This window comes from Oncorhynchus keta, chromosome 30, assembly GCF_023373465.1.
Source record: "Oncorhynchus keta strain PuntledgeMale-10-30-2019 chromosome 30, Oket_V2, whole genome shotgun sequence".
NCBI classification, from domain to species: domain Eukaryota; kingdom Metazoa; phylum Chordata; class Actinopteri; order Salmoniformes; family Salmonidae; genus Oncorhynchus; species Oncorhynchus keta.
Genome location: NC_068450.1, coordinates 16,060,909 through 16,076,222, shown reverse-complemented (window position 1 = coordinate 16,076,222; position 15,314 = coordinate 16,060,909). Strand labels below are relative to the sequence as shown.

Below are 15,314 nucleotides of genomic sequence, written 5' to 3'. Positions count from 1 at the left end.
CTACGCGCTTCAGCACTCAGTGGTGCCATTCTGTGAACTTGTGTGGTCTACCACATACAGTTGAGCTGAGCAGTTCTAGCAGGGCAGAAATTTGACGAAGTGACTTGTTGGAAGGTGGAGCTAATGTGATGGTGCCACATTGAAAGTAATTGAGCTCTTCAGTAAGACCATTCTACTGCCAATGTTTGTCCATGGAGATTACATGGCTGTGTGCTCTATTTTATACACCTGTCTGCAATGGGTGTGGCTGAAATAGACAAATCTATTAATTTGAAGGGGTGTCCACATACTTTTGTATATATAGTGTGTCTTTCCAGCTGATCCTGAACTGTGTGTCACAGCTGTGCAGATGGTCAAACCTGGAACGCCTGAATACAGAGAGGAAGGAGCCTCAGCCTTGCAACGCTGCCGCACGCAAAGGACAGACAGAGGACAGACACACACACAGGGATGCAAATGACACAGTGACAAAGCTGTGCAATGGGCCTCTATTGTCCTCCTATTGCCTCATGACTACAATCTGAGAATGAGGCAGTGTTCAACTAATGAGCAGGTTACGTGGAGGAAGGCTTTGTTGGCTAAGTGGTACGGTATACACAGGTAGGTAGGGAGGTCACCAGGATGAACTCTGGGCGATCTATAGGGCCCAAGGATCATGAACTGGCCATGGCATTTAAACTCAATAGGGAGGAAGGGAGAGAGAGATGGAGGTGTGAAAGACTGAGACAGACAACAGTGACATTCTGGGGAAAACCTGTGATGAAACATTTTATCTCGGGAAGAGACAGCTTTGAAAATGTTAATCTTGTTTTAGTGTCATAAATAATCTTTGGTTCCTGCCTGTGCTTGGTAAAGACATGAGGGGGTGCAACATGACCCCCTCCTTAGGACCTGTCAGAACGCCCAGAATATGTCCTATAAGTTTAGACAGGAGACGATGCCAGACACATATCAGAACCAATCCTATGAACCTATGTAACGTTTCTGGAGCCAGTTGACACTGCATTTGGGAAGTATTCAGAGCCCTGGACTTTTTCCATGTTTTGTTACATTACAGCCTTTTTCTAAAATGGATTCATTTGTTTTTTTCCCCTCATCAATCTACACACAATACCCCATAATGACAAAGCAAAAGCAGGTTTTTATAAATGTTTGCTAATTTTTATTTTTCATACATTTGCAAACATTTCTTAAAACTTGTTTTCACTTTGTCATTATGGGTTATTGTGTATAGATTGCTGGGGATTTTTTTTATATGGACATTTTAGAATAAGGCTGTAATGTCACAAAATGTGGAAAAAGTTAAGGGGACTGAATACTTTCCGAATGCACTCTATAAGAGATATAACAGGACTGCCCCTTGAAAGCTCCTGACAGACGTTCACTATGGCGCATCAAACTGTCGATCCTCCAATGGGCAGAGATATATACTTGCATTACATCATAATATTTGTTATTTTCGCTCTCTCTGATGAAAGTGTGGATGATGTCATACCTCTGTGTCAGGCAGCACACTTCATTCTGAGTGGGTGTGTATGTGAAGGACCAGAGAGTCTGACAAGAGTGGTATCGGAGTGAAAGGTTAGTGAGACTACAGCTTCTTAGAAGCTACTTTGTTTTTGTCTGCCCAGAGTCATCCAGAAATACCTGGCCACAACATAGTCAGAGGCACAGAGGAGTTATAGGAACCTGAAAGAGACTCATGGTAGCAATAAACCTCATAGGATCACCCAATGAGAGTCCTGGAACTGAAAGGGAAATATTTTGAGGATTAGGAGTAGATTCAGCTGCATAGCATGGTACTGTAACCTAAAAGGGAGATAGACTTCTCAGACTAAATCCTTACTTCTGCATCTTCTTGGGCTCCTCTCCTGCATGTCCATACAGGCGATCGGTGGCAGCCTGTCATTCAGGGCAGGTGGGGCCGCACCTGTTTTGAGCACCATACTTTTTTTGTTATTTTGGCATTAATACGTGTCACAGATCAGTTTGCAAACAATGTAAAAACAAGAAATGTTTAAAAAAAAGAAAGTAATTGAGTTAAATACAAACATGGTCTCCTTTTTGCTTTTTTTGAGTAAGGTAGCTCCAAAATGCAGGTGTTTTCTGTGGTGGGGCTAGCCATTGGCTCAGTTTTCTGTCAGGATTGGCTCAGTTTTCCGTCACTCATGGGACAGTACGTCATCCCCAATTCCAAGGTCAAAGCTCGAAAATGTTTGACCCTTGGGTTCTGCCATAGAGTTATATTAGAAGTGCCCATCCAAGAAGGCTCAAGGTCATTGGCCACGGATTGAGTGACACCAAATCACCTCATATCTACAGTAGCTTTGATTGGACTGATCATGTCAACGTCTTACTTTCAAAGTCTTAGCTAGCAGTCATCATCAGTTGACATCAAGTCAACAATCTACTGGCAAATCCTTTTCAGTCCCTGTCATATGAAGAGAAATAATGAAGAGAAATTATAGATAAAACATATTGGTGCTCATTGGTCCATTGCACATAGAGATTACACAACAAGTTGTAAATTCCACAATGAGTGGTTTGGAAGGAATCAGTAGCTAACTGCAAGCATTGCAAAGAAACCAATGATGTTGGCCTGCTATGCAATGGAGTGGCTGTGTTTTTTAAAATCCAGAGATTACCAGACTTTGATGACAAGGTCTGATGACCAAATGTTCCAACTCAGTACCGCTGCGCCACCTTCACAAGGTGAGTCCAAGAATGTCTTGTATGCTGCTGCATAAATGATGTGATATGTAGCTAATATAGTAATGCTAAGTGTATGTTGTTTAGTAAGCTGCTAGTAGCCGATGTGCCTCACCCCAATAATTTGGTCTCTTTTCACCAACGTGGTATTGTAAATACATTGTTCATGGTCTGTTGTGTGCTTGTTGGACTACTTTTTGTACAGCTTTGACAGTGCTACTGATAGTGGTGGCGCTTGGCTTGCACGTGCAAATTCAGAACACACAACATTCTATAATATAATTGTGTTATTTGACGTGTCAAATTAAAAGCTTATTTAATGAGTCAAATAGTGTTATATGACGTGTATTTATTTTTATACGCAAAGATCCAAACGTCGTTCTATGTGCCTCACCCTAATAATTTGGTCTATTTTCACCTCTTAATTTCATCTACTGTTCTAACTTGGTGGTGCACAAATAGTCTACCTGTTTTAGAGAAAATGTCATCATTGAATATTGTAAGAGCTTTCATTATCTGTTTATATGCCCCCTTTGTTTATCCTATGGTTCTGACTTGGTATACAGGGAGAACACTGTAATAAGGGCCCATGTTCTGAATTCTGTCGCTGCACATTTCAAAAGTACTGAACAAATAGTTATATTGACTACGTCCGTCATCGCTTGTTCATTAACGATTTAATCGAAATTATGGATTGCCTGTTATCCACTTGTCATCCCCTTATGCCATAGTTTGCCATCCCCTTATGCTATAGTCAACCTCTTATGCCAGCAATTGCCAGAAGAAACCCCATTTATTGAAGCAAGTCTGCCATATCAACTATGTTTTTATGTGTATTGGCTTTGCTGGCATGCATCCCACTTTTTATTTTTTGCCCCACCAAGATTGACATGCAAAAATCCCCAATGGAGGCGATAGTGAACATCTTCAACTCTTTGTAGCTCAGGTGCTAAGGTAGACAGAGGTGTAGAGTACACTATGTAGAAACACATAGATGACAGCCTTAAGCTGGACAGGAGAGACAGTGCTGTCTCTGGAGACGTCTCTAACAAGAGACATCAAACTAGAAGATCTTGTTGGCAAAAAGATCCCTGGGCCCTTGTCAAAGGTAGTGCACTATACACTATATTAAATAGGGTGCCATTTCAAACCCCGGGAGAGAGAGTCAGTGTACCTCGTCTCTGGAGACATTGAGCTCGTAGAAGATCTTATCGAGGGCATGTCGCTTGAGGTTGAACAGGAAGCCAGAGGCCTGGAACTCGGCGGGGCTGATGGTGCGACCTCCATCAATGTCCAGCAACTCAAACACCAGCCTGGAGTGACGGAAGAGGATGTTCTTCTCCATGTGGTGCTGGAAGAGGTTGAAAACACACACACACACACAACACACACACACACACACACACACACGATGCATTCACACACATGAAGATAAGATACACTGTGTCAGAAGGTTCTGTAACGTACGTTACCCTGTGCGTGTCTCATTACTGTTCCAGCTATGATTTATTACATTTCTATGAAACCTCTGTTTTCTGGTCAACTTTGAATCATGGCAGTGAAAAGCCTTTTGTTGTCTCTGTAAACATGACAGCAATGTTTTCATGAGATGAAAAATGAATTAGGAAGTGGGTTGTGTTCAAGGGGTTTTCATCTCTTTGTCAAACAGCCAGATATGAGAAGTGGTTTTCTCATGATACACAAGATTAACAGATAATGGCCTTCAGTTTGACCGAACGGTACTGATATATAAGCTCTATTCTCCAGACCTCATGGTTCTGATATACAAGCTCTATTCTCCAGACCTCATGGTTCTGATATACAAGCTCTATTCTCCAGACCGAAAGGTTCTGACATACAAGCACTCACACACACACACACACACACACACACACACACACACACACACACACACACACACACACACAGAGAGAGGGAGAGAGAGGAACACTAACTCGCTGCAGAGCAGGATGCAGACCAGCATGTAGAACTGAGCCGATCTCTCCACTGGTGTTCCAGTCTAGCAGGTCAAAGGTCATCATGATCTCCTGTCACATGGTGTCACATGGTGCATGAAGTGGTAGAACTGGATGTCTGCAAGAAGAAGAGACATGGGAAAATAGACTACTGTTTGCTGCTTCCGACACTGATCTTTAAGGAAGTTTGCGGGAAAATGTTTTAAAAACCAACATGAGCTACACCCAGACACGTACAGGAGGACACAAATGGCCTGGATGTCTATGACTACACTGACAAACCTATCTACCTTTTCACCAATGCTGTTCTGTCAGGTTACTGCCTCCACATTACCCACACACTTCTAAGTACACGAATGAACTTGGGAATACTTAGACATAAATCCACAATCTACCATTCAAAGTGTTCCTGTTGAGGACATCCAGTAGTCTGAAGTAATCTGACGGTGTTTAGGCGTTGCGCAGGGAGAGACGATGGTAGACACTGTCAAAGTCCAGATCATTTACAGTTGTTTCCAATTGCTAACATGCGTTGGTCAAAACTGAAGTCACGTTGTCAAAACTCTTCACACAGTCAGCGAAACAGAAGTGTATGTGAACCAAACTGGGAATCATTTTTCATTGCTTTCACACAAAATGCATCAATGACCACATTCTCCAAAATCCATCAACTCTTTTCTCATTCATACTCCACCACCTGCTAAATTATATTTTTGCAGCACGTTTTCAAACGCTAACACACTGTTTATAAAATTGTTAAACACATTCAAAACAGAATGATGGCAAATGTTGTGCATTTCTGCAGTAACCAGATTGAAATAAAAAGAAAATCAGCAGAATATTGAATCATTCTAAACACAGGTGAATGCAATTTCAGCTGAAAGACGACCCAAGTGTCCTGTTTTTAGTCTCGTTACCAAACAGACAAAAAAGGACAGCTTCGGGAATGATTTAGTTTGGAAACTTGGATCAAGGAAGACAGGTTGGTGGGGAAAAAAGAGTGGCAGGGTTGGATTAGACATCCCAGAAGATACATCACCAGAGAAGACATGAGATGTGATGTTGATGGGAATGTGTGAATAAATGCAGGAGAGAGAGAGAACGAGAACCCTCACAGTACTGCACAGTATGAATGATTATACTATACATGTTGATGAGAACTAGAACCCTCACAGTTCTGTACAGTATGAGTGATTATACTATACATGTTGATGAGAACGAGAACCCTCACAGTACTGCACAGTATGAGTGATTATACTATACATGTTGATGAGAACGAGAACCCTCACAGTACTGCACAGTATGAATGATTATACATGTTGATGAGAACTAGAATCCTCACAGTTCTGTACAGTATGAGTGATTATACTATACATGTTGATGAGAACTAGAACCCTCACAGTACTGCACAGTATGAATGATTATACATGTTGATGAGAACTAGAATCCTCACAGTACTGTACAGTATGAATGATTATACTATACATGTTGATGAGAACGAGAACCCTCACAGTACTGCACAGTATGAATGATTATACTATACATGTTGATGAGAACTAGAACCCTCACAGTTCTGTACAGTATGAGTGATTATACTATACATGTTGATGAGAACGAGAACCCTCACAGTACTGCACAGTATGAGTGTTATACTATACATGTTGATGAGAACTAGATTCCTCACAGTTCTGTACAGTATGAGTGATTATACTATACATGTTGATGAGAACGAGAACCCTCACAGTACTGCACAGTATGAATGATTATACTATACATGTTGATGAGAACTAGAACCCTCACAGTACTGTACAGTATGAGTGTTATACTATACATGTTGATGAGAACTAGAACCCTCACAGTACTGTACAGTATGAGTGTTATACTATACATGTTGATGAGAACTAGAACCCTCACAGTACTGTACAGTATGAGTGTTATACTATACATGTTGATGAGAACTAGAACCCTCACAGTACTGTACAGTATGAGTGTTATACTATACATGTTGATGAGAACTAGAACCCTCACAGTACTGTACAGTATGAGTGTTATACTATACATGTTGATGAGAACTAGAACCCTCACAGTACTGTACAGTATGAGTGTTATACTATACATGTTGATGAGAACTAGAACCCTCACAGTACTGCACAGTATGAGTGATTATACTATACATGTTGATGAGAACTAGAACCCTCACAGTACTGTACAGTATGAGTGTTATACTATACATGTTGATGAGAACTAGAACCCTCACAGTACTGCACAGTATGAGTGTTATACTATACCTGTTGATGAGAACTAGAACCCTCAAAGTACTGTACAGTATGAGTGTTATACTATACATGTTGATGAGAACTAGAACCCTCACAGTACTGTACAGTATGAGTGTTATACTATACATGTTGATGAGAACTAGAACCCTCACAGTACTGTACAGTATGAGTGTTATACTATACATGTTGATGAGAACTAGAACCCTCACAGTACTGCACAGTATGAGTGATTATACTATACATGTTGATGAGAACTAGAACCCTCACAGTACTGCACAGTATGAGTGATTATACTATACATGTTGATGAGAACTAGAACCCTCATAGTACTGCACAGTATGAGTGATTATACTATACATGTTGATGAGAACTAGAACCCTCACAGTACTGTACAGTGTGAGTGTTATACTATACATGTTGATGAGAACTAGAACCCTCACAGTTCTGTACAGTATGAGGGTTATACTATACATGTTGCTGAGAACTAGAACCCTCACAGTACTGTACAGTATGAGTGTTATACTATACATGTTGATGAGTACTAGAACCCTCACAGTACTGTACAGTATGAGTGTTATACTATACATGATGAGAACTAGAACCCTCACAGTACTGTACAGTATGAGTGTTATACTATACATGTTGATGAGAACTAGAACCCTCACAGTACTGTACAGTATGAGTGTTATACTATACATGTTGATGAGAACTAGAACCCTCACAGTACTGTACAGTATGAGTGTTATACTATACATGTTGATGAGAACTAGAACCCTCACAGTACTGGACAGTATGAGTGTTATACTATACATGTTGATGAGAACTAGAACCCTCACAGTACTGTACAGTATGAGTGTTATACTACACATGTTGATGAGAACTAGAACCCTCACAGTACTGTACAGTATGAGTGATAATACTATACATGTTGATGAGAACTAGAACCCTCACAGTACTGTACTGTATGAGTGTTATACTATACATGTTGATGAGAACTAGAACCCTCACAGTACTGTACAGTATGAGTGTTATACTATACATGTTGATGAGAACTAGAACCCTCACAGTACTGTACAGTATGAGTGTTATACTATACATGTTGATGAGAACTAGAACCCTCACAGTACTGTACAGTATCAGTGTTATACTATACATGTTGATGAGAACTAGAACCCTCACAGTACTGTACAGTATGAGTGTTATACTATACATGTTGATGAGAACTAGAACCCTCACAGTACTGTACAGTATGAGTGTTATACTATACATGTTGATGAGAACTAGAACCCTCACAGTACTGTACAGTATGAGTGTTATACTATACATGTTGATGAGAACTAGAACCCTCACAGTACTGGACAGTATGAGTGTTATACTATACATGTTGATGAGAACTAGAACCCTCACAGTACTGTACAGTATCAGTGTTATACTATACATGTTGATGAGAACTAGAACCCTCACAGTACTGTACAGTATCAGTGTTATACTACACATGTTGATGAGAACTAGAACCCTCACAGTACTGTACAGTATCAGTGTTATACTATACATGTTGATGAGAACTAGAACCCTCACAGTACTGTACAGTATCAGTGTTATACTATACATGTTGATGAGAACTAGAACCCTCACAGTACTGTACAGTATCAGTGTTATACTACACATGTTGATGAGAACTAGAACCCTCACAGTACTGTACAGTATCAGTGTTATACTATACATGTTGATGAGAACTAGAACCCTCACAGTACTGTACAGTATGAGTGTTATACTATACATGTTGATGAGAACTAGAACCCTCACAGTACTGGACAGTATGAGTGTTATACTATACATGTTGATGAGAACTAGAACCCTCACAGTACTGTACAGTATCAGTGTTATACTATACATGTTGATGAGAACTAGAACCCTCACAGTACTGGACAGTATGAGTGTTATACTACACATGTTGATGAGAACTAGAACCCTCACAGTACTGGACAGTATGAGTGTTATACTATACATGTTGATGAGAACTAGAACCCTCACAGTACTGGACAGTATGAGTGTTATACTACACATGTTGTCGATGTTTTTTTTGTCATTTTTATTGCAGCCCTGGAATTATCTTTTTGTTGCAACTTTTATTTTTCACAAGTAAATTACTATATGCAAAGTAAAGAAAAAAAAGCGTATTGAAGCAAATTGCTGCAGTTCTGGTTCATTCTTGTTCCATATACTTTAGTACAGTCAATAAAGTGAAAAGGTGTTATTATTTTTCTATAATGAAATACTGATTTGTGAAAAGTTAATAATTTATGTAATGTTCCCTATAGGTCAGTGTGTTATGAGAGACAATGTATGCTTTCTGAGTGAGAATTGTTGCCAGTGTTATGGTCAAACAAGCTTACTTTGAAACATGTATGAATTGTTTTGGTGGTTTGAGTGAGTTTTTGGAGGTGAGATTAACTGTTTGGCCAAGATGCATGTTGGTAATGCAGACTGTGTGAAGGGTTTTGAAAAAAGTGACTTCAGTTGACCAATGCTTTGTAGCAATTGAAAAAAAACTGTAAAACAGCTCCTTTCTTTAGCTTCATCTTGGCTCACTCACTGACCACTGCAGAACTGCTGTCCTACTCAGCTCTACCTGACACTCACTGACCACTGCAGAACTGCTGTCCTACTCAGCTGTACCTGACACTCACTGACCACTGCAGAACTGCTGTCCTACTCAGCTCTACCTGACACTGACTGACCACTGCAGAACTGCTGTCCTACTCAGCTCTACCTGACACTGACTGACCACTGCAGAACTGCTGTCCTACTCAGCTCTACCTGACACTGACTGACCACTGCAGAACTGCTGTCCTACTCAGCTGTACCTGACACTGACTGACCACTGCAGAACTGCTGTCCTACTCAGCTCTACCTGACACTGACTGACCACTGCAGAACTGCTGTCCTACTCAGCTGTACCTGACACTGACTGACCACTGCAGAACTGCTGTCCTACTCAGCTCTACCTGACACTGACTGACCACTGCAGAACTGCTGTCCTTCTCAGCTGTACCTGACACTGACTGACCACTGCAGAACGGCTGTCCTTCTCAGCTGTACCTGACACTGACTGACCACTGCAGAACTGCTGTCCTTCTCAGCTGTACCTGACACTCACTGACCACTGCAGAACTGCTGTCCTACTCAGCTCTACCTGACACTGACTGACCACTGCAGAACTGCTGTCCTTCTCAGCTGTACCTGACACTGACTGACCACTGCAGAACTGCTGTCCTACTCAGCTCTACCTGACACTGACTGTCCACTGCAGAACTGCTGTCCTTCTCAGCTCTACCTGACACTGACTGTCCACTGCAGAACTGCTGTCCTACTCAGCTCTACCTGACACTGACTGTCCACTGCAGAACTGCTGTCCTACTCAGCTGTACCTGACACTGACTGACCACTGCAGAACTGCTGTCCTACTCAGCTGTACCTGACACTGACTGACCACTGCAGAACTACTGTCCTACTCAGCTCTACCTGACACTGACTGACCACTGCAGAACTGCTGTCCTACTCAGCTGTACCTGACACTGACCACTGCAGAACTGCTGTCCTACTCAGCTCTACCTGACACTGACTGACCACTGCAGAACTGCTGTCCTACTCAGCTCTACCTGACACTGACTGACCACTGCAGAACTGCTGTCCTTCTCAGCTGTACCTGACACTGACTGACCACTGCAGAACTGCTGTCCTACTCAGCTCTACCTGACACTGACTGACCACTGCAGAACTGCTGTCCTACTCAGCTCTACCTGACACTGACTGACCACTGCAGAACTACTGTCCTACTCAGCTCTACCTGACACTGACTGACCACTGCAGAACTGCTGTCCTACTCAGCTCTACCTGACACTGACTGACCACTGCAGAACTGCTGTCCTACTCAGCTGTACCTGACACTGACTGACCACTGCAGAACTGCTGTCCTACTCAGCTCTACCTGACACTGACTGACCACTGCAGAACTGCTGTCCTACTCAGCTGTACCTGACACTGACTACTGCAGAACTGCTGTCCTTCTCAGCTGTACCTGACACTGACTGACCACTGCAGAACTGCTGTCCTTCTCAGCTGTACCTGACACTGACTGACCACTGCAGAACTGCTGTCCTACTCAGCTCTACCTGACACTGACTGTCCACTGCAGAACTGCTGTCCTTCTCAGCTGTACCTGACACTGACTGACCACTGCAGAACTGCTGTCCTACTCAGCTGTACCTGACACTGACTGACCACTGCAGAACTACTGTCCTACCTGACACTGACTGACCACTGCAGAACTACTGTCCTACTCAGCTCTACCTGACACTGACTGACCACTGCAGAACTGCTGTCCTTCTCAGCTCTACCTGACACTGACTGACCACTGCAGAACTGCTGTCCTTCTCAGCTGTACCTGACACTGACTGACCACTGCAGAACTGCTGTCCTACTCAGCTGTACCTGACACTGACTGACCACTGCAGAACTGCTGTCCTTCTCAGCTGTACCTGACACTGACTGACCACTGCAGAACTGCTGTCCTTCTCAGCTGTACCTAACACTGACTGACCACTGCAGAACTGCTGTCCTTCTCAGCTTTACCTGACACTGACTGACCACTGCAGAACTACTGTCCTTCTCAGCTGTACCTGACACTGACTGACCACTGCAGAACTGCTGTCCTTCTCAGCTGTACCTGACACTGACTGTCCACTGCAGAACTGCTGTCCTACTCAGCTGTACCTGACACTGACTGACCACTGCAGAACTGCTGTCCTACTCAGCTCTACCTGACACTGACTGTCCACTGCAGAACTGCTGTCCTACTCAGCTCTACCTGACACTGACTGTCCACTGCAGAACTGCTGTCCTACTCAGCTGTACCTGACACTGACTGACCACTGCAGAACTGCTGTCCTACTCAGCTCTACCTGACACTGACTGTCCACTGCAGAACTGCTGTCCTACTCAGCTGTACCTGACACTGACTGACCACTGCAGAACTGCTGTCCTACTCAGCTCTACCTGACACTGACTGTCCACTGCAGAACTGCTGTCCTACTCAGCTCTACCTGACACTGACTGTCCACTGCAGAACTGCTGTCCTACTCAGCTGTACCTGACACTGACTGACCACTGCAGAACTGCTGTCCTACTCAGCTGTACCTGACACTGACTGACCACTGCAGAACTGCTGTCCTACTCAGCTCTACCTGACACTGACTGTCCACTGCAGAACTGCTGTCCTACTCAGCTGTACCTGACACTGACTGACCACTGCAGAACTGCTGTCCTTCTCAGCTGTACCTGACACTGACTGACCACTGCAGAACTGCTGTCCTTCTCAGCTGTACCTGACACTGACTGACCACTGCAGAACTGCTGTCCTACTCAGCTCTACCTGACACTGACTGACCACTGCAGAACTGCTGTCCTTCTCAGCTGTACCTGACACTGACTGACCACTGCAGAACTGCTGTCCTACTCAGCTCTACCTGACACTGACTGTCCACTGCAGAACTGCTGTCCTACTCAGCTCTACCTGACACTGACTGTCCACTGCAGAACTGCTGTCCTACTCAGCTGTACCTGACACTGACTGACCACTGCAGAACTGCTGTCCTACTCAGCTGTACCTGACACTGACTGACCACTGCAGAACTGCTGTCCTACTCAGCTCTACCTGACACTGACTGACCACTGCAGAACTGCTGTCCTACTCAGCTGTACCTGACACTGACTGACCACTGCAGAACTGCTGTCCTACTCAGCTCTACCTGACACTGACTGACCACTGCAGAACTGCTGTCCTACTCAGCTGTACCTGACACTGACCACTGCAGAACGGCTGTCCTTCTCAGCTGTACCTGACACTCACTGACCACTGCAGAACTGCTGTCCTACTCAGCTCTACCTGACACTGACTGACCACTGCAGAACTGCTGTCCTACTCAGCTGTACCTGACACTGACTGACCACTGCAGAACTGCTGTCCTACTCAGCTCTACCTGACACTGACTGACCACAGCAGAACTGCTGTCCTACTCAGCTCTACCTGACACTGACTGACCACTGCAGAACTACTGTCCTACTCAGCTCTACCTGACACTGACTGACCACTGCAGAACTGCTGTCCTTCTCAGCTCTACCTGACACTGACTGACCACTGCAGAACGGCTGTCCTTCTCAGCTGTACCTGACACTGACTGACCACTGCAGAACGGCTGTCCTTCTCAGCTGTACCTGACACTGACTGACCACTGCAGAACTGCTGTCCTTCTCAGCTGTACCTGACACTGACTGACCACTGCAGAACTGCTGTCCTTCTCAGCTCTACCTGACACTGACTGACCACTGCAGAACTGCTGTCCTACTCAGCTCTACCTGACACTGACTGTCCACTGCAGAACTACTGTCCTTCTCAGCTGTACCTGACACTGACTGACCGCTGCAGAACTGCTGTCCTACTCAGCTGTACCTGACACTGACTGACCACTGCAGAACTGCTGTCCTACTCAGCTCTACCTGACACTGACTGTCCACTGCAGAACTGCTGTCCTACTCAGCTGTACCTGACACTGACTGACCACTGCAGAACTGCTGTCCTACTCAGCTCTACCTGACACTGACTGTCCACTGCAGAACTGCTGTCCTACTCAGCTGTACCTGACACTGACTGTCCACTGCAGAACTGCTGTCCTACTCAGCTGTACCTGACACTGACTACTGCAGAACTGCTGTCCTTCTCAGCTCTACCTGACACTGACTACTGCAGAACTGCTGTCCTTCTCAGCTCTACCTGACACTGACTGACCACTGCAGAACTGCTGTCCTACTCAGCTCTACCTGACACTGACTGACCACTGCAGAACTGCTGTCCTACTCAGCTCTACCTGACACTGACTGTCCACTGCAGAACTGCTGTCCTACTCAGCTGTACCTGACACTGTCTGACTACTGCAGAACTGCTGTCCTTCTCAGCTCTACCTGACACTGACATCACAATGGTTCACCATGCGTGTTCCTTTACAGTTTCTACATTCTAACTAATTTAGTAGCGTTTTAATTGAGTGATCATAACATACTATGTTGACAGTATATGACAACTAACCAGTCTTTTCCATAAAACCTGTGCATTTATGTCACTACACTGAAAAGACAGCAATTCACTTGACTAATTCATAGGTCTAAAACTGTTCTGCACACTGTCGGGGAATTCCAATATTAGCTACATTACCTCATTACCTCACTACCTTTCACATACCTGCAAAGGTCCATCATCACAGACAAACACGTCTGAAAGGAGGTGAAAGTGAAAGACGTGTTTCTGCGTTACATCACTTCATTTCCTCAGTCCCTACTCGATCACATCATCTGTAGCCCATTGCCCAAGTATTGCAGAATAGTAACATAAAACTGGTAAAGACTTATATGAAACCATTTTAATTTCACTGCTGTTTACTGTGCAATTACATACCATGTTTACATGAATAACTTTATGGATAAGAAGGATAATAATGCTATCAAAGTGAAGAGATTGATTTTGAAAGGGGATGATTGAGGCTACAAGATCCAGATTACATTAAGAAATACTGTTGGCAACTAATAAAAACCTTTCAAAGAATACATGAAAGTCTTGGGATGTGTACACAACATATGGAAGTAAGAAAAATAAAGCTAGGCCATGCCTGAACAGTCCTCTATGGCCATGCCTGAACAGTCCTCTATGGCCATGCCTGAACAGTCCTCTATGACCATGCCTGAACAGTCCTCTATGGCCATGCCTGAACAGTCCTCTATGGCCATGCCTGAACAGTCCTCTATGGCCATGCCTGAACAGTCCTCTATGGCCATGCCTGAACAGTCCTCTATGGCCATGCCTGAACAGTCCTCTATGGCCATGCCTGAACAGTCCTCTATGGCCATGCCTGAAGAGTCCTCTATGGCCATGCCTGAACAGTCCTCTATGGCCATGCCTGAACAGTCCCCTATGGCCATGCCTGAACAGTCCTCTATGACCATGCCTGAAGAGTCCTCTATGACCATGCCTGAAGAGTCCCCTATGGCCATGCCTGAAGAGTCCCCTATGACCATGCCTGAACAGTCCCCTATGGCCATGCCTGAACAGTCCTCTATGACCATGCCTGAACAGTCCACCATGACCATGCCTGAACAGTCCTCTATGACCATGCCTGAACAGTCCTCTATGACCATGCCTGAACAGTCCTCTATGGCCATGCCTGAACAGTCCTCTATGGCCATGCCTGAACAGTCCTCTATGGCCATGCCTGAACAGTCCTCTATGGCCATGCCTGAACAG

General features: G+C 44.1%; 1 protein-coding gene across 1 annotated transcript; it reads right to left on the bottom strand.

Annotated features, from left to right (window-relative positions):
* Window positions 1–755: 755 nt before the first annotated feature.
* LOC127913933 (EF-hand calcium-binding domain-containing protein 9-like) lies at window positions 756–5,895 on the bottom strand. The gene is made up of 3 exons (XM_052487849.1): window positions 4,665–5,895; window positions 3,884–4,060; window positions 756–1,930 (listed from the first exon to the last, which is right to left on the bottom strand). The coding sequence occupies exons 1-3, from the start codon at window positions 4,749–4,751 to the stop codon at window positions 1,910–1,912; spliced, it is 285 nt and encodes a 94-aa protein (XP_052343809.1). The 5' UTR covers window positions 4,752–5,895; the 3' UTR covers window positions 756–1,909.
* Between the last annotated feature and the right edge of the window lie 9,419 nt (window positions 5,896–15,314).